This window comes from Delphinapterus leucas, chromosome 4 (assembly GCF_059928025.1).
Source record: "Delphinapterus leucas isolate spDelLeu-1000000601 "Yukka" chromosome 4, BTC_Dleu_Yukka2, whole genome shotgun sequence".
NCBI classification, from domain to species: Eukaryota; Metazoa; Chordata; class Mammalia; order Artiodactyla; family Monodontidae; genus Delphinapterus; species Delphinapterus leucas.
The window spans coordinates 474,991-492,882 of record NC_143132.1 but is presented as its reverse complement, the minus strand read 5'-3'; the positions used below and the strand labels follow the sequence as shown (position 1 = coordinate 492,882).

The 17,892-nt window shown below is 48.5% G+C and overlaps 1 protein-coding gene across 6 annotated transcripts in view; it reads right to left on the bottom strand.

Annotated features, from left to right (window-relative positions):
* MCM3AP (minichromosome maintenance complex component 3 associated protein) overlaps positions 1 to 17,892 on the bottom strand; it is a 43,764-nt gene that overhangs the window by 25,178 nt on the left and 694 nt on the right. For 4 of the 6 annotated variants that reach the window (XM_089910089.1, XM_089910085.1, XM_022596818.3 and 1 more), the window contains exons 2-14: positions 16,195 to 17,498; positions 15,723 to 15,946; positions 13,497 to 13,575; positions 13,133 to 13,274; positions 11,871 to 12,061; positions 9,439 to 9,578; positions 7,846 to 8,043; positions 7,261 to 7,529; positions 5,307 to 5,469; positions 3,276 to 3,436; positions 2,308 to 2,549; positions 1,826 to 2,037; positions 1,099 to 1,199 (exon numbers count right to left, since the gene is read on the bottom strand). In XM_089910089.1, coding sequence (XP_089766215.1) covers positions 1,099 to 1,199; positions 1,826 to 2,037; positions 2,308 to 2,549; positions 3,276 to 3,436; positions 5,307 to 5,469; positions 7,261 to 7,529; positions 7,846 to 8,043; positions 9,439 to 9,578; positions 11,871 to 12,061; positions 13,133 to 13,274; positions 13,497 to 13,575; positions 15,723 to 15,946; positions 16,195 to 17,416 — 3,344 coding nt within the window. In that variant the 5' untranslated portion in view covers positions 17,417 to 17,498. The remainder of the gene's footprint in view (positions 1 to 1,098; positions 1,200 to 1,825; positions 2,038 to 2,307; positions 2,550 to 3,275; positions 3,437 to 5,306; positions 5,470 to 7,260; positions 7,530 to 7,845; positions 8,044 to 9,438; positions 9,579 to 11,870; positions 12,062 to 13,132; positions 13,275 to 13,496; positions 13,576 to 15,722; positions 15,947 to 16,194; positions 17,499 to 17,892) is intronic. The other 2 variants (XM_089910087.1, XM_089910088.1) reach the window with 2 other exon arrangements.

Here is a 17,892-nt window from a genome sequence, read left to right as displayed (position 1 = left end):
GTTAAAATGGTAAATTTTGTTATATTTTACCACAATAAAAAAAACAAACCCATGGAAATCTTACTTTTAGCTCCATCAGACAGAAAGTATGTATCTAATTCTAGTATATAAAAAACTGAACAAACCTATGAACAAGACTGACCCTTTTGTGTAAACTACATTTATACAAGGAAATATCTGGTTGGCCAAAATGTGCCTTCGGTTTTTAAGTATTGATAATACCATTTCGTATAATTGTGTCACTTTATATGTACTAGAATTTTTACAAGTTTGAAATCCTTAAGAAAGTCTGACTTACTAAACTTGGCAGATTTTAATGAACTATTAACTCCAAAAGTTGCTTAAGTGTCTAGAAAGATTTTGATTATTAAATTTATCAAGACTAGATGCTGGGCTTCCCTGGTGGTGCAGTGGTTGAGAGTCCGCCTGCTGATGCAGGGGACACAGGTTCGTGCCCCGGACCGGGAAGATCCCACATGCCGCGGAGCGGCTGGGCCCCTGAGCCATGGCCGCTGAGCCTGCACGTCTGGAGCCTGTGCTCCGCAACGGAAGAGGCCACAACGGTGAGAGGCCCACGTACCGCAAAAAAAAAAAAAAAAAAAGACTAGATGCTTAAAGTGTTCCACAAAATCAGCTTTATAAAATTTATAAGTGTAGTTTGAAATGTCTAAGGAAATTTCATCATGGTGTTAAATGCAAATGGTATAAAATGTTTAAGGGAATTTAATGTCAAATTTATAAACTGTGACTTAATCCAAGATCAAGTAAAGTGAGTATTTTTATTTTTTAACAGAGAATGAACTAATTATTACTAGATTTTTTTTATTACTAGATTTTTGATCACGTTTAAAGTTGAAAGAAAAACAGGTTTCTAATTTACAACTTTAATAAACCTAACGCTACTCAAAAGTCATACACACATAGAAACTACCTGCAAACGACAAACACAGATCAGGAACGTGAGGGACTATACCCACCAGCGAGCAGGACCGACACTGAAGCCTGTGATCTCTTGTCAAAGATTGAGAGCAGCTTTCTGAGAGGAAGCGTCTGGCGGGAGCACAGACGGCCTCAGAGCACGAGAGGCACCGCACTTACCCCAGGGCTGTGGCTGCGAAGGCCGCCCCGGCGGCGCCAACTTCCTCGCAGTCCCTCTGAAGAACCTCCCGGATGAGCTCATCCACCACCTGCACCAGGTCCTAAGGAGAGGGCAGACGGGGCCACGATCACTGGCTGGGGACGCCGCCCCGATCCAGCCCCAGCGCACCACCAAGCCATCGCCTCCACAGCCTAAGGTACTGAAGATCTTCCCGGAACCACAGAGACATCATGGACCGTCCGCCCAGCTCAGAAATCCCTCCAAGACCTCATCACCGGAAGCTGTTTGGAGGCGTCTAATGACCCTTACACGGGGCTCGGCTGTGCGCTCCTGGAAAGGGTTCCTGCTAATAACCAGAGAGGAGCCTTCTGAACGTGCCAGGACAAGCCTGCTGCCTGCTCAACAATGGCCATTCAGACGGCCACAGTGCCGCACCCCAACATCACACGTCCCCGGCTTCTGTGGCCCTGCCTCATTCCCCACCTCAGGCCTCCTTGATCCCCCAGTGGGGTGGTGCCCAGTGCCTGCCCAAGCAACAGGGTGGCGAGATCAAGTCACACGACCCGTGTGGTGGGTAGGCCCTGCTCAGCCCCGGGGCCACCTGTCAGAGGCATGCTGACCCCAGGGACACCCCAGGGACACAGACAGTGGTCAGACTGGACAGCAGAGGCAGCTGGATGTTCGCCCACGACGGGCCCTCAGAGCTCTGACAGGAAGGTTCCTTACCTCGTCCGAGTACACAGGCGCAGACTTTGGGGGAAGGAGCTCCAGCTGCACGGGGGGCTGCACGGGGGGCTGGAAGAGGCTGGGTGCCATGCTCAAGGGCAGTACCGGGAGTTGTGGAGGAGAAGCTGGCACAGGGGTGGGCAGGGGCTGCAGAAGGAGAGCCGGGAGGGTCTCGTCCCCCTCCGTACTGCACTCCTCTCCTCTCCCTACACCTGGAAGGAACAGGCAAACGTGGGCACCGAAGACAAGCCCTGGCCGCCCACAGTGACCCTAAGGACTGGCCACCCTCCCCAAGCTGACCGCCACAGGGCGCCTCCTGAGCCACGAGCCGGGGGGCCATGTGCGCTTCACCCGTGGGAACAAAGCACTGTGGCGCCAGGGAGCCGTTCAGGCAGCACCGAGCTGATGTCGCCGGGCCCCAGGATGAGGCCTCCTAGAGGGGAGCGCAGCTGGTGCCCTCCTGAGAGCGCAGCCTCACTCACCCGCCACGTCCAAGCCGGGTCTCTGAGTGCCCGTGGGCAGCTCCGCAGCCAGGCTGTCCCCGACGTACTTGTTCTGGGAGTTGAAGCTGCACACGGGGGTGTGACGGGGAACAGGGGGTAACGGCCCTCCATTCACGATCTCCCCAACGGACACTGTCAGCTTCCTGGTAATAAACACCGACTTCCTGGCCTTGGATAAACCCTCTGGTTCCAGGAACGAGGACCGGTTCAGCTCGACACAGCTACCCAGACCACAGAGAACCCACGGAGAGGTGTTACACAGGCGAGAGGCCACCCTTCACCTCCTCAGTGCCCTGCAGCCACTGCGTCGCCAGACGGCCATGTGGAAATGAGGGGAGGCAGCAAAGGCCGAGCCCAAGGCCCAGCCCACGGCATCCACCACTGCCAGCGTTTCCTTCTGACTTGGGAGCCACCTGGCCTCACTGTTAGCAGCCCTGGGTACAGCAACGCTCCCCTACACGCTCCCGGCTCATCCCGTGAGGGCAGGTCTGCAGGCAGCAGACGGGGCCAGGGCTGAGGAGTCAGAGGAGGATGGGTTCAGGGAAACCCCGGATCCAGACACGACAGGCTACAGATTATGGAGCCATTTTCTGGGAGAGGGTCCAAGTCCTACCACGTTCTCAAAACTCTGACTGCAGCAGAGGAGAGGCCCTGGCCTGGCCAGAGAGGCCATCCTCAGGGACAGAACAAGGAAGGCCCCAACCTCGACCATCAGCTTCTTGAGTAACTTGGGCAAAGTCAGGAAGAGTCTGAACCCTAACCTGCTGACGAACAGCGTGTGACCTGGGGCCGTCCCCCGCGGCCCTGAGCCTCGCCTGCTCCCCTGCAGCCCAGGCAGCGGGACGTGCCTTCTCCAGGGCCTGGCACGCAGCTGGCACTTCCCAGCCTTCCCAGGGTTAAAAGGGAGAGAAGGAGAGAGGCCCGGCGGTTCGGGCCTCGGTGCTTACCCATCGGAGACGGTGAGGCCGTGGCAGCTGAGGAAGCCTGTGGCGTCCTCTCCGTCTCTGAAGAGCAGCATGCGCACCACGCCGTCCAGGGGAAAGGTGGTGGAGCGCTGAGTGCTCGCGGTGTACGCCACGTTGAGCGCTCGGAGCGCGTCCTTGCGGATCTGAGAGAAGCCAAGTCACTGAGTCGCAGAGGGTCAGGCGCTCCACGACCGCAGACGGCTCAGTCCCTCTGGAAAGCACCCTGGGTCCCAAGCTTAGCGCTCATCGGGCCGTCTGCTCAGCAGAATGCCCAGAAATGATGCAAAGCAAACAGTTTCACATACGGAAAAGGCTGGGCCATGAAGGCTTTACTTGTAAGAAAAACTAGAAAACCAACCACCCACCAGCAGGGCAGGGAGAGTACACTGTGCATCCGCCACTCAACAGAAAGCCGTACAGCTGCTGAAAATTACTGCAGAGATGATGGAATGCCATGGAAAGCGTGTGACATGAAACTGAGGAAAAGTCAGAGAGAAAGTTGCTTCGCAGCATCACACTGAGCATTTTAAACACGGGGACAGAGGGAACCATGAAGGCACAGACAGGTCAGTTTGATCCCAGGACCCCGGTGGCCCTGCCTCTCCTCTTCAGTGGGCTTCAACCACCTCAACCCGGATCTACAGTGTTACTTCAAGGCTGGCATGCACGTCCATGCTGAGTGTCCAACAGTGGACAGACAAGACCCCTGTCCTCACGTAGCTGACGTGGCAGGAGACACCAACACTGAACAAAACGAACGTACAAAATGCACAGTGCGTTTAACGGTGACAGTGCAACAGAAAGAAGAGCTGTGGAGGAGGGCAGGGCGCGCTCTGCCTAGAAGGGGAGCCCAGCCCGGCCCTGGTGGAGGGGAGCTCTGCGCGCTTGGATAACAGCCAGCGCAAAGGCCCTGAGGCAGGCGCGTGCTGGGGGCTGGGGGGCTGGGGGTGGAGCCAGGGAAGACGGGAGAGGAGATGAGGTCCAGGAGCAATGGGCCACTGTGAGCCACTGTTAGTGAAACGCTTTGTCTTTCTAAAGAAAAACACTTAGATTTCTGTTGAGTTTAAAATTATTAAAATGGGTACAAATGGTCGACTATCACTGGTATTTATCAACTGCACAGAGTTCCCCAAGCGGCACGTCGTTAGAAATCTTTTCATTTGTTCCAGAATTTCAGTTCTCTTGGAAACTGTCGGATCTGACAATGAGCAAACTTGCAGAAGACTTTGCCTGGGATGTGACGGTGGGTTTAGTCACTGTTTACCGGAGGACTTGTGACCAAAGAAGAAAAATGACCTGGAGTCACAAAACCAGCCAGGCAGGTTCCCGAGATCTCCCAGGCAACCTCCTCCCCACCCGGCGGCCGCCAGGGGCTCCCGGCAACAGCTCCAGGCGGCATCCTCCCGGCATTCCCCCACCACCACCCCGCCCGCCCGCAGCTACGGGACAGCACAGGGGCTGCTGTGTGAGGTGGGCGTGCAGGCTGCTCTATTATCGTCCCCGAGGGCTTCAGAAGGTGAAGACCTGACTCTGGAAATCTGAGCCCAGGAGTTCACACTCCATGCAAATCCTGAGGCTAAGAGACTGGTCTTGCCCCGTCTTTGTAACCCCAGTGCAACAAAGAGCAGGCACTTTAGATGCTTACGGAAATGAATTCAGCAACATCAAGCTCACTCCAAAACTGAAGACTGGTAACACTAGTAAGGTCTAGGTCAGGGGTCTGTGCGTGCAGTTTGCTTTTCGGCTTGTTTCCATGGAAGATGACAGTTCTGAACGCAAGCTACCATTCTGAAGAGACTTCTCTCGTCTGAACCAGCAGAAGAGTATCTCCCACTGCACAGCCTTTCCATCGGTGATCAACTGTGCCAACCCCATAAACAGGTAACAGCAGTATCCCCTCAGGGGCTGCTGCACGAGACTCAGCCCAGGACCCGCTGAGATGCTCCTGTCATAAAGGAGCTCTCAAATGTCACAAGTAGCAACCAGCTTTCTGTCAATTCTGCAAGTACTCACCTGAGTAAAGTAACAGTGCAGAAGACAAGCACTCAGATAAGAAGCCGATTGGACCAGCTTGAAAAATCGCACAAAATTGTTGCTGTTCAACGCAGCAAAAGCCTGAACAGCGAACTTCACCTCAGAGGAGTTTCTAACGGCAGGATGGAGCTGCTGCACCTCTCTGTTAATTAAAGGAGACGAAAGGGCTTAGCGTTTGACCTTTAAGTAGACAAAATTTCCACGGAAATAGATCTGACAATAAAACAGATTTCAACTATACTGAAAAAGAAGGTCTCGATATGGTCACATGTGCCAATATGTTCATGCTTTACCAATGTCAAAGCCACCACTCGGGCTGGATTGGTAACAAAGCTTTTCTTTAAAAAGATGATGAGGGACTTCCCTGGTGGCGCAGTGCCAAGAATCCACCTGCCAATGCAGGGGACACGGGTTCAAGCCCTGGTCCAGGAAGATCCCACATGCCGCGGAGCAACTAAGCCCATGCGCTACAACTATTGAGCCTGTGCTCTAGAGCCCGTGAGCCACAACTACTGAAGCCCGCGCACCCCGACTACTAAAGCCCGCGCACCTAGAGCCCATGCTCCACAACAAGAGGAGCCACCGCAGTGAGAAGCCTGCGCACCGCAACGGAGAGTAGCCCCCACTCGCCACAACTAGAGAAAGCCCGCGCGCAGCAACAAAGACCCAACGCAGCCAAAAATAAATAAATTAATTAATTAATTTTAAAAAGATGATGAATAATAAAGTAAACAAATTGAAACAATAATTTAAGAATTGATTATCAAAGAGTTACTTTAATGCCAACTGACTGCCAGCTGTGTGTTTGAAGATGACGCCTAAGAAAGTTTAACTTTGTTTTGTTTATAAATAAACGGATTTGGGGACTTCCCTGATGGTCCAGTGGTTAGGAGTCCGCACTCTCTCTGCTGAGGGCCCGGGTTCCATCCCTGGTTGGGGAACTAAGATCCCACAAGCTGTGCAGTGTGGCCGAAAAAAAACAATTATTAATTATTCAAGAATTACTCAAGATAGGGGACAAATGCCTATCATATACGAAAAGACTACACAGCCATTTTCCCTAGTTTATCTCCAAGGCTTAATTTAAAATCAGTCACACACCTACACATTCTGCAAGCTGACAGTTTCAGCATAAAGAAGGGAAACTGGGGACCCAGTTTACCAGTGACAGGAATGGAAGGCTAGTGGACTCTAACATATTTCTCATATAAATGTCTCCAGATAGATCAGGCCAAGGTTTAAGATTCATTCTTAATATCCCACCCTTAGCATTTGTTTCACACAACTTTTTCCTCTCCTGTGACTTAGACCTTTTTTTTTTTTTTTTTTTTTTTTGCGGTACGCGGGCCTCTCACTGTTGTGGCCTCTCCCATTGCGCAGCACAGGCTCCGGACGCGCAGGCTCAGCGGCCATGGCTCACGAGCCCAGCCGCTCCGCGGCATGTGGGATCTTCCCAGACTGGGGCACGAACCTGCGTCCCCTGCATCGGCAGGCGGACTCTCAACCACTGCGCCACCAGGGAAGCCCTCTGACTTAGACGTCTGACGAGGTCTGTGTGCACATGTACACGAGGCAACATGCTGGCATCTCTGATAGGGGACCCTGAGCTTTCCTGTCCTAGTTCACTCGCCTTTTCTGCTCATACAGCAGATTCCTTCCTCGTGCTCTCCCACTGACAAGGAGAACCTGTCCTCAGAAAGGACCTGGGGCCCACTCTGGATGCACTGGTGCCAGCAGGCATCCCCAGCCTTCTGCTCCCAGTGGCTCGGCTCCAGGGGCTGCACAGCCGAGCCCAGCTTTCTCACTAACATCCCAGCGTTCGACACCAGAGAAAACTCAGTGCTCCCAGCACCACTAACCCTAAGTGCTCTCTTCCTGGTTAAGCTCTGCCTTCCCCTCTGGCTTAGGCTGGCTTCTGAACTGGGAAGTTCACCTTAGGATGTCCCCCTTGTTGAGATTGAGCAGAACGTTGTAGCCCTGGAACTCCGCTTCGCTGGCACAGAACACGCCCTTGTTTCTCAGGTCTTGGTACATCTCCTTCAGGCTCTGAAGGCACTTGGTCATGTTCTCATTGTTGATCTTGGCGTCAAAGGAGGACATGGGCTCCTCACACATGAAGTGAGCACAGTGGATGTGAAACCGGGTGCACTTCTCAATCAGAGACACCGTCACTGGGTCACACAGGTGCTGCTGCGTGATGTCCTGGACACGAGTGAGGCGCAAGGTTACACATGCACGTGTGCTGTACGCACACACGCACACACACCTTACATACACGTTTCTCGTATACACATAGATCTCATTAACATGTTCCCATACATAAGAATCAACTATTAGAAAAATCATGCTTATTACCTGAATTTCTCAGATTTCAATTTGAAACAAAGCCCATGAAGTACATTTTAACAGGACTTTGTAATGATTTTAAGTAACAGTATTTTTTGTTACGGATGAAATGTAACTAAGTAAAATGACAAGAACTCTCACTTTCACTCTGGACTTCACAAGTGGCTGATACCTTCCGTATGCCCCGCGTGCGGTTCCACACGAAGTCGTACCAGTCCCGCAGGCTGCCCTCCTTCTGGTCCATGATCTGGGTCACCAGGTAGTCCATGGTCCTGCTGAGCACCGCCGAGGGACGCAGCTCATGCGGCAGGGGCTCCTCCTGGTCTGCTGAGGAGCGGCTGTACTCCTTCACGGCTGCCGCGTGGTCCACCTGAGGGCAGGGAATAGAGACAAGCAGCTGGGTGGCAGGTACTAGGCCGGCCTCCCAGCTGCTGTGCCCGAAAACGGGGAAAATCACACACACACGCTTGAATAAGGTCAGTACTACAGAATACAATTTTAAAACGTAAAATTTCTCTTTGAAGGTAACAATTAAAATTCAACGACAAAATAGAGAAACTTGTTTTTGGCAAACATGACAAGAAGTGAAGATAAGAGGCTATCACATCAACACACAGAGGAATTTTAGTGAAGACACACCTGCTTGGCTCCAAGCACAGAGGTGTGACAGGTAAAGGACGTTAAAGATTCTGAAAGATCTCAGCCACGCTCAAGCACCAGATTAAGTCTACATGGGCCAGAAATGGAGCCGGCAGTGCGGAGGGCGAGGTGGGGCAGGGGAGCAGCAGGGCTTGGGGAAGGCCCCCAAGAGTCTGGAGCTGCATCTTCCACCTGCAAGAAGAGGCTGAAGAGGTGCGGCTGAGGGTGGAGCAGAGACGCCCAGAAGCCCAGGCCCTGGGCACCGGCTGTGAGCTGTCATCACCATCTCCTGGGGCAGGAGCGCTGGGCCTTTGCCTTGACAACTGCTGCCTAGCTGGGGACCCTGAGTCAGGCGAAGGCAGCTGTGTGAAACCAACGGCCAGGAAAGGAGCAGAAGCCCGCAAGCAAAATTAACAGCAAAAGAATCTAAAATGGTGCAGATTTCTGGGGAAACAATTGGGAACGTGCACTGACACATATTCAGGAACCTTAAGAAAGGTCACACATCTGATACAGCACTTCATGCGCAGGATCCATCAGAAGGAAGGAAGCTGAATACCTTAGAGGCATTACACACAGTAGGCCCAACAGAATTCTTAATAACGCTGAAAAATCAGAAACAGCCTAATGATTGCAAAATGGGGAGTTTGGACAGAGCTACATAATCAAATAATATGACTACATTCAAAATTTTGAATGCTTATTAAGACTTTACCATAACAAAAGAAAATGCTCCTATAAAATTTTAAGTGAAAAAGATTCATACAAAATCATACCTAGAGCATCATCTCAAAAGCACAAAATATAAGCATAAAAAAGGACAGGAATAAAACTGTGAAAAGAAAAAATGGGAAAATTTTTTTTTAATTTATGAAACAAATATTTCTTTAGGGAACCATATGGTCCAGTCACCTTATGCAAGACTGCTTCCTACACACCTCACAATGCAGACAATGGAACACGACTGTTCATAGCACATCCCCACTGCCCTCTAGAAAAGTAAACACCAGACCAAATTTGGACAGAAAGGACCAGTGCAACCTTCCCTCCCCTGCACACGCCCCTCCACCCCAGTGATTAGTACGGCCAGCAGCCTGGCAGGCACCCTGGGGGCGTGGCGCTCTACCTGGTCAGTGCCTGGGACCACTTCAAACACGCTAAGCTGGCTCCGGGTCTCCCGCATGTATCGCTCCTTCTCGGGACACATATCCGGGCACGTCCCAACGAAAGTCCTCGCTTTGTCCAAGTCGGTCCTTTTCACCCGAGCTGAAGGCACCAAGTAAAAAGTAAGAATGCACCACACAGTTACCAGGAAGTCAGAGAAGTGCACTTTCATAATGATAAAAGGAGAAATAAAAATAAACATCAAACCACAAAGGAAAAGAAAGAAATTTTAAAAACACTGGGCCTTAGAGAAAGGAAAGCACAGCCTACCACACCAGGTGACAGGCCATCAAGGCCCACGAAGACCCTCCAGGGTTTCTCCCCTTTCCAGATGGGTCTCCAACAATCACAGACCTTCAGGGCACTCTTGGGGGCGGGGTGGGGGGTGGGGCACACACGTGGGTGTTTATGGCTCCTATAATGACCTCAATGACACACAATCATGCTACAGTATTTTTGTTAAAAGGATCAATTTGTTAAATGAAAATATTCAAAATTTGCCAGTATTCTAAAACTCTCAGTATTTCATCATGTTTTTAGTATAACAGGAATCACATAATGGAAGTTAGCTGGGTCCTGACCTAAATAAACCACTATGATGAGCCACAGAATTAAATAGTTAACAAAAGTATCTTTTAAATGAAATGGAATGCAACAACCTAAAATTTAAAACATTCACATCTTATTTTTATTTTATTTATTTATTTATTTTGCAGTACGTGCGCATCTCACTGTTGTGGCCTCTCCCGCTGCGGAGCACAGGCTCCGGACGCGCAGGCTCAGCGGCCACGGCTCACGGGCGCAGCCGCTCCGCGGCATGTGGGATCTTCCCGGACCGGGGCATGAACCCGTGTCCCCTGCATCGGCAGGCGGACTCTCAACCATTGCGCCACCAGGGAAGCCCTCTTATTTTTATTTTTAAAAAGTCCAATTTCTAGTAATAATTTTTTTTTCTGCAATACAAAAATCACATGTTAATGACATAATGTATGATGGCAGGTTTTATTACCGTGTTAAGGAGACACTGTGGTTATCCCGTTACAGCTTCTCCAGAGAGGAAAATCCTACAGGGTAAACTTACTTTTGAAAAAGCTTTGCAAAGAAGATGCATGTGCTGTTTTATTGGGGCCACTGCACATACTGCTCAGTGTTAACAGGACGCTTGCTTTTTGAGTAGGTTTTAAATACATTTGCGTGGTTCAACATTCCAAAGGTGCAACAATATCCAAGATGGGACGCCCCCCTGCCTTGCTCCCATCCTGACCATCAGCGTGAGCGATCCTTTCTCACCTCCATGACTTTTACACACACATAAGCAAGTACGCTTACGTATATACGGACACACACACACTTCCCCCTTTTCTGTACACAACTGGTAGACATTTCCCACGCCTTGCTTTTTCCACTTCACAATAAATACTGATCATTTTTCCATAAAGAAACCCCAGTCTTCTTTCAGGCTATTTAGAATCCCACTGTATGGACAGTTTCCAATCTCTGTCATCACAAACAACCTTGTGAGTGAATCGTACACACGTGGTGGGGTAGTTTGTGGGACGCACTCCTGGAAGTGGAATTCTGGGTCAAAGGCGTGAGTGTCCCCAAGCCTGAAGACACTGCCAACTTGTCTCCCCGGGAGCAGCCTGCCCAAGGATGCAGCGCTGGGGCCCGATGGGGAGATGCCGCCCTAGCGGGTGTGGTTTGCATCTCTCAATCTCTCGATGCTGTGTGACGGGCCAAGGGCATCTGCATCTTCCCATTTCTATTTTCCATGTTTAAGAGCCAACCCTTTCTTTCTTTCTGCCACACCGAGCAGCTTGCGGGATCTTAGTTCCCCGACCAGGGACTGAACCCAGGCCCTCAGCAGTGAAAGCAGCGAGTCCTAACCACTGGACCACCAGGGAAGTCCCAAGAGCTCTTGACACTTCCTTTTCTGAACCTCTCAGACCTTACTCGTCTTTCTACTGGATTTGGTCTTTTTCATACTGACTCTACAGGACTTTCTGTACCTGGGAAATCAGCCCTTTGTCTGTGATGAGCTACAGATTTTTCCCCTGGATTGACATCTTTTATTTGTGTAGTTTTATTTGTGGTGATTTCTGTTAAATAGGAAGTTTTTATTTTTTTAATGTGTGCTTTCTCAATATCTAAAAACTGCCCTTTTAAATTATTTAATCTAGCGTGGATCAATGGTTTGTTGCCTTTCTTCCGAAAACAAAATTACATTACAAACACATCTGCACTACCTCCATGTCTACAGTCACGGCCTCAGGAGACTAGAAAGCAACAGAGATCATACGTGCAGACTCAACGGCAGTGGAGCCCACAGACGGAAGTCACCCCTTCCCTCATGGCTCCCGAGAAGACCGCCTCAGCCGAGTCGCAGCCCCGTACCTTGCCGCATGACTCTGTCCCTCTGGTCAAGCAGGCGGTACTTCTCCTCGGATGTCTCAGCCACAGTACCTATCAGGGCACTGAGAGACGACACACACAGCCCAAGACCCTCGGAGCCCTCGGAGCCCTCGTCAAACGGGTCTCCCTCAAACTGAGGGGGCTTCAGAAGACTCGGCTTCTTCACTGGAGAGCTACAAGGAAGATGACATGCTAAGAGCTGTGTGTCCATCAGGCATTCGGGTCATTTCCACATCCGAACACTTCCCTTATCCTCCAAGATACCCTGCTCCTCTACAGCTGGGAAGGCCAGCGCTGAAGAGAGGCCGCCTTGACGACACTGGCGATGACGTGAAGGCATTACTCATGCTGCGCGTAATTCGTGTTCTTCAAAAGTGAGGTGCGCCCATTTAAACAGCTGAAATGAATTATCTATAGACTTCTATCTCAAAGAAATGAAACTAACAGTGGGATAAAAGAACGTTTTAACGCCATGAGAAAATACCATGCCTACACGTTTTCACACACAGCTCCCCTTCAGTAGAAGGATGTACTAAAAAGAACCGGGCGTTCTGTCAGCTTCCCCATGTTCTAGCTGGCTTTCAACATTCCATGAACTTGAATGTCAAAGAAGATGTAAGGAAAGGAAAAAACAAAAGCAAATCCGCAACTAAACCGGTGACTGCGAAACGTGAGGGAAACTATGCATTGACCAAAATATGTGAAGAAGGATTGAACAGAAGCAGGCCTGATGTGAAAGGAAGGTGAGGTCACACGGGAGTCTGAGGCCAGGAGCCAAGGGGAGGGAGGGAGGGAGGAGCCTTCGGGAACAGAGATTCCACACACACAGGGAGGTCTCTGAAGTGCACACCGAGCGCCAGACCTGGCCTGAGAGCTGCACACGGCTGCACAGTTATAACAATTGCTAGAAGTGATTATTAGGAACACGTGGTTTACAGCCAATTAGACGTTTTAAGGGGAAAAGTGATCACCTATACACGTATATGTCAGACGGGCTGACGACAGCGACTGCCTGGGCTGTGGGACTGAGGGAGGTGAGGCGCCCGGGCCTTTCCAGGGCCGCCTCCCTCTTCCCCTTCTGCAGGCCCTCTTCCCACCCTTCAGCCCCTACTTAGGTGCCAGCATATCACCCGCTTCCCTTTCATGCTGTCATGATGGCTATGAAATCCCTTCTGTTTAGTGACAGTAGAAGTCACAGAACCCACTTGCCCTGTAAAACAGGCATTCGGAAGGACCAGCCGCACCTTTTATTCAGGCTGCCGGCTGCAGCCCTGGCCATGGGCTTGCCAAGAGGGGAGTGCTGAAAGGGTGTGTCCTCGGTGCCCGGGCCAGCTTCACCGTCACCTGGCTGCTTCTCCTTGAGGGAAAAGGGTTTCTTGTTGGGACCTGAGGACACAAGAGTCAGAACAGAGTTTATGATATCACAAGTCACTCGACACTGGACTTTACTTTTTCTTGAAAAAGTAATATTGTAATTGTGACAGGATGTTACAAAGGATCCCAAGGAAATATTACAAGGCAGCCCCACCCCACCCCCACCCCACTCAAAGCTCGAAGGCCTTGCACACAAAGCAGCAGAGACTGTGCAAAGATCAACTGAAAACTCACTTGTTTTTTTCTTGTGCCAGAAGATGGCCATATCCTTATGCAAACCTTTCCCCTTCTTCCTAGCCAGGGCTGCAGATGCCTGGAAAACAGTCCACAATACAAAGTACGAGGACATCAGGAGGCCAAAGGAAATGAAGCTCTCAAATGCAATTAGCAGAATTCTATGCAGCGGAGCTACACCTCTGCCAGCCACATGTTCTGACCACACCATCTGCCTTCAGCCCCGGCAGCCACAGCCCTCACCTACCTTGCCTGTCTCACAAGCATGTATTTGCCCTTCTCCTTTTCGAAATTCATCACTTTACCATGATAGAACCCATAAACTTGGCCTTACTGGCATTTGGTGAGATGAGTCTCACCAGCTGACTTACTGTACGGGAACAGAAAGACAGCCAAGTCACTTAAACCCAAAAGGAAGCTGCAGAATGACACCCACGGGGTACAATTTATCATAAAATATACATACACAAAACCAACTATATGTTAGTATACCTATAGATGTACCTATGAAAATGTTTAGGAAAACACTCACCACGCTAGATACTGGTGCTTGCTCTAACGGGAGAGATGGGGGTGATGAAGGACCTCAACTTTCCATTATCAATGAACCGCTTACAATGACAATGTATTTATATATTTTATTTTTTACGTACTTTTTTAGGGTTCAGCTGGAAGAAAAAGCACATTGCAATAGCTAGAAAATAACTTTTAAAAAATGAGGGTTGCTGTACGACCCTGCAATTCCACTCCTAAGTATATACCCAACAGAATTGAAAGCAGGGTCTTGAAGAGATATTTGCACACCATATTCATGGAGGCATTATTTGCAATACACAAAAGATGGAAACAACCCACGTCTGTGGACAGATGAATAGATAAACAAAATATGGTAGCATACAATGGAATAAAAGAATGAAATACAACCACATGAATGAACCTTGAAGACATTATGCTAAGTGAAATAAGCCAGACACAAAAGGACAAATATTGCATGATTCCACTTATCTGAAGTATCTAGAACAGGCAAATTCATAGAGCTAGAAAGTAGATGAGAGGTCACCAGGGGCTGGGAGAAGGAAGGAATGGGGAGTTACTGCTTAATGGTTACAGAGTTTCTGTTTCAGAGGATGAAAAAGTTCTGGAACTAGACAATGTAATGGCTGTATAACACTGTGAACGTAATTAATGCTGCTAAATTGAAAAAAAAAATCAACAGAAGGGAATAAATGGCAAACCCCCTAAAACTGTACATTTTTTTGGCACAGAACTTCCACTCTCAGGAATTTAAACAAAGGATATATTCAGAAACATATGCACAAAAATGTCCACAAACAGAAAGTTAGCCAAGTAGGTAAACAGGATAGAATGCCATGTAGCACTTAACAACCCCATTCTCATCTACACTGTTCATGGATTTCAGAAGCTACTAAAGATTACCACGTGAAGAGGTTACCAAACGGTATATGTGGTTGTGACCCCATTTGCGTAAAAACAACGTGACTATATATTTACAAAGACGTCTACCATGATCTTCGTAGTTGATATCTTAGAGGATAGAACTATGGGTGATTTTGTGCCCCCTGCCATAGGACTTTCTGGGTTTTTTCCCTATGTTGACAGGTAATACTTCTATCATTTAAAAAAGTATGAAAACATGCTTTGTAAATTTTTATAGAACATAATTTTTCCCCACAAGAATATTCAGAAAAAATAACAAGATATATAAAGCTACATAGCGTGAGCAGCTCATGTAAGTGTGCACCCTACAACCAATGTGTTATGCGCATATGTGCACATACACAAATTTAAAGTCAAGGTATATAAGCGATTAACAGCAGTTCTCCCTGGAGGATGGGATTACAAGAAGATTTTACCTTTTCTGCATTGCTCTGAACGTTTACAGTGATCATGTACTATAACCACATAAAACAAAATCAAAAACAAAACAAGAAAACTCAAGCCTGAAAAAGTGCTATGTGGTTACAGGGACACTCCCACGTGACCTCGCGGGAATCATTCGCCCAGCATTTCTGAACACCGCACTCAGTGGGGACTGCAAGCTTCTCCCAAATGACTCTAACTTATGAAATAGATAGTGCTATTCCAGTCTCTCCAAGTTAAGACATTAGAGTACTTTTCTAAATTCTAGCAAGCAAATAACTGATAGATTTTAAAAAACAGGTTTTAAAGTGACAAAGTTCACTTTAACTTTGTCGGAGTACTCACATGATCAAAAAAATACACCACTGCAAGCTTTTTGCTGCGCCTGGTATAGATGCGCTGCACTTTAGCAATTTTGCCAAAGTGGTTCTCCAGAGTGGTTCTGTCATTGAGATAGTCAGGGATGTTCTTGCACTGGATCGCTGTGACTTCAGCAGGAGACAAGCCCCCAAGACTGTCTGTGCTCTCACTTCTTTTACTCTGACAGCCAGGAGTTCCTCTTAGAGAATCTAGGGGATCACAGAACGGGGACAGAAATGTATCAGATGCAATGTTTTCAAACAGTAGGAGGCATCAACCAGGTAAGAGCAAAGGAAATTTTCATGGATGTAAGACCTGCTCTGAGATCCTATGGTATGTTAGGATCCCTAATGTTTACAGAGGGTTTACTACGAAATTCAAACTAACATCCAGGGAAATTTACCAAGAACTTGCCAGCAGAGAAATTTACCGAACTTTGTACATTTTTAGAACGCACCTTCTTTTTTATCTCTACTTTCAGTTTCTTCCTCTTTATTCACACCTGGAAGCCGGGAAGGTGCCAGGACAGACTGACTGCCTCCTGGGACGGCCAAGTGGTCATTTTCCCCAGACTCGGCACAGCCAGTTTCCTTTTTAGATTCCTTGTTGCCCAGACGACCTACTTCTTTATTGCTTTTGAAGACATCCTGTATTGTCCGACCGAACAAAGTGCCTCCCCGGGGTCGATTCAAGCGGACGGGTCGTTTATCTGGAGGATGATCGCCCCTCAGCAGAGGGTCCAAATCTTCTGCTGCATCATGACCGTGCCTCCTTGGGGACCGGTCCTGGTCCTCCTTCCTTTTCAGTCCTTTCATGAGGCTGGGAAGTGGCTCCATTTGGGAAACAGCTTCTTCGCATCCTTGTCTGACACCTGTTTTGCTAACTGGGAAGGGTTCACCCAAGGACCCTGAAGAAGATATGGGGAAGCTAGTAAAGCCACTATTAGAACTTGCAAACAGTGCTTTTGGGCCTCTCTTCTCTTCCTCCACAGTCTGACTTGACAAAGCAGAAGTAAAGGCAGATGACGAAGAATTATTATTACCTGGTTTTGAAAAGGTAAAATTTGAATTGGTGGCTGAACTACTTGTCACCTGAGAAAAACAAAATGGGGCCAGTCCCCCATGTCCACTACTGACTGGGTGGGAAAATGTAAAAAGTCCAGAAGTAATTTGGTTCTGAGTTTTCGCTGGATCGGATTCAGCCCCCAATATTGGTCTGAACACTGAATTCTCCAGAGGTTTAAAGCTAAATTCTGTTTTCCCAAAACCAGAGCTTGCTATTTCTCCAGTCTCTGGTCCAAAAGTAGAAGTACTTGGGAATGCTCCAAGGTTGGGTGATTTAAAACTAAATCCTGGGTTTCCAGGCACAGATGAACTTGAAGACCCAGAGGTAGCTACAAAGGCCGGAATGTGTTCAAGTCCAGAAAAGAGTCCAACATTTGAGGTTTGGGAGAATCCTAATGTTTGCACTGAAGAAGAAGGACTTTGTCCAGAAGATGCTGGAAAGCTGGACACCTGTGAAAATCCTGGGCTCTTCCCGGATAATGTATTGTTTTGTCCAAAAAGAGAGGGCTGACCAAACCGAAATGGTGGCTTAGCTTGAAACGTCCCTATGGAACCACTGGAAGATGGTGGAAAAGCACTAGGCTGCTGCCCACTGAAAGGATTAGCTGGATTCATCTTCTGATCCAATTACTGGAAGTAGTCCCCTTCCTCAAACGATCTGTTCAGCTAGGGAGCCCCCCCCCATCTTCACAATACGCTGAAAGACAAAAATTCAGACCATCACAGCTATGCAGTGCTGGAAGACTAAAAAAAGAAATTTTAATCACATGTCAGGTAAAGCAAAGGGCTAAGTATTCTTATTTTCTGAGAGCCAACTGGTGGGGCTGTTTTGTTTTGGTTTGGTTTCGAGCGCGGGGCAGAAGTTGGTACAAATAAATTACTTTGTTACGGAGCTTTAAAGCATGATCGTCTAAAACTAAAAACAAAAATTCAAAACATTTTACTGAATCGGTAAATTCACGGTAAAACCTCAAATAACAATATGAAAATACATGCCGTTACTCTTTTCAACTTAAAGACAGGAGGTTTCTGACGTCTTTCAATCTCGACAGCCAGAGAATTAGAATGCAACACTGTTAAAACATTAGTGT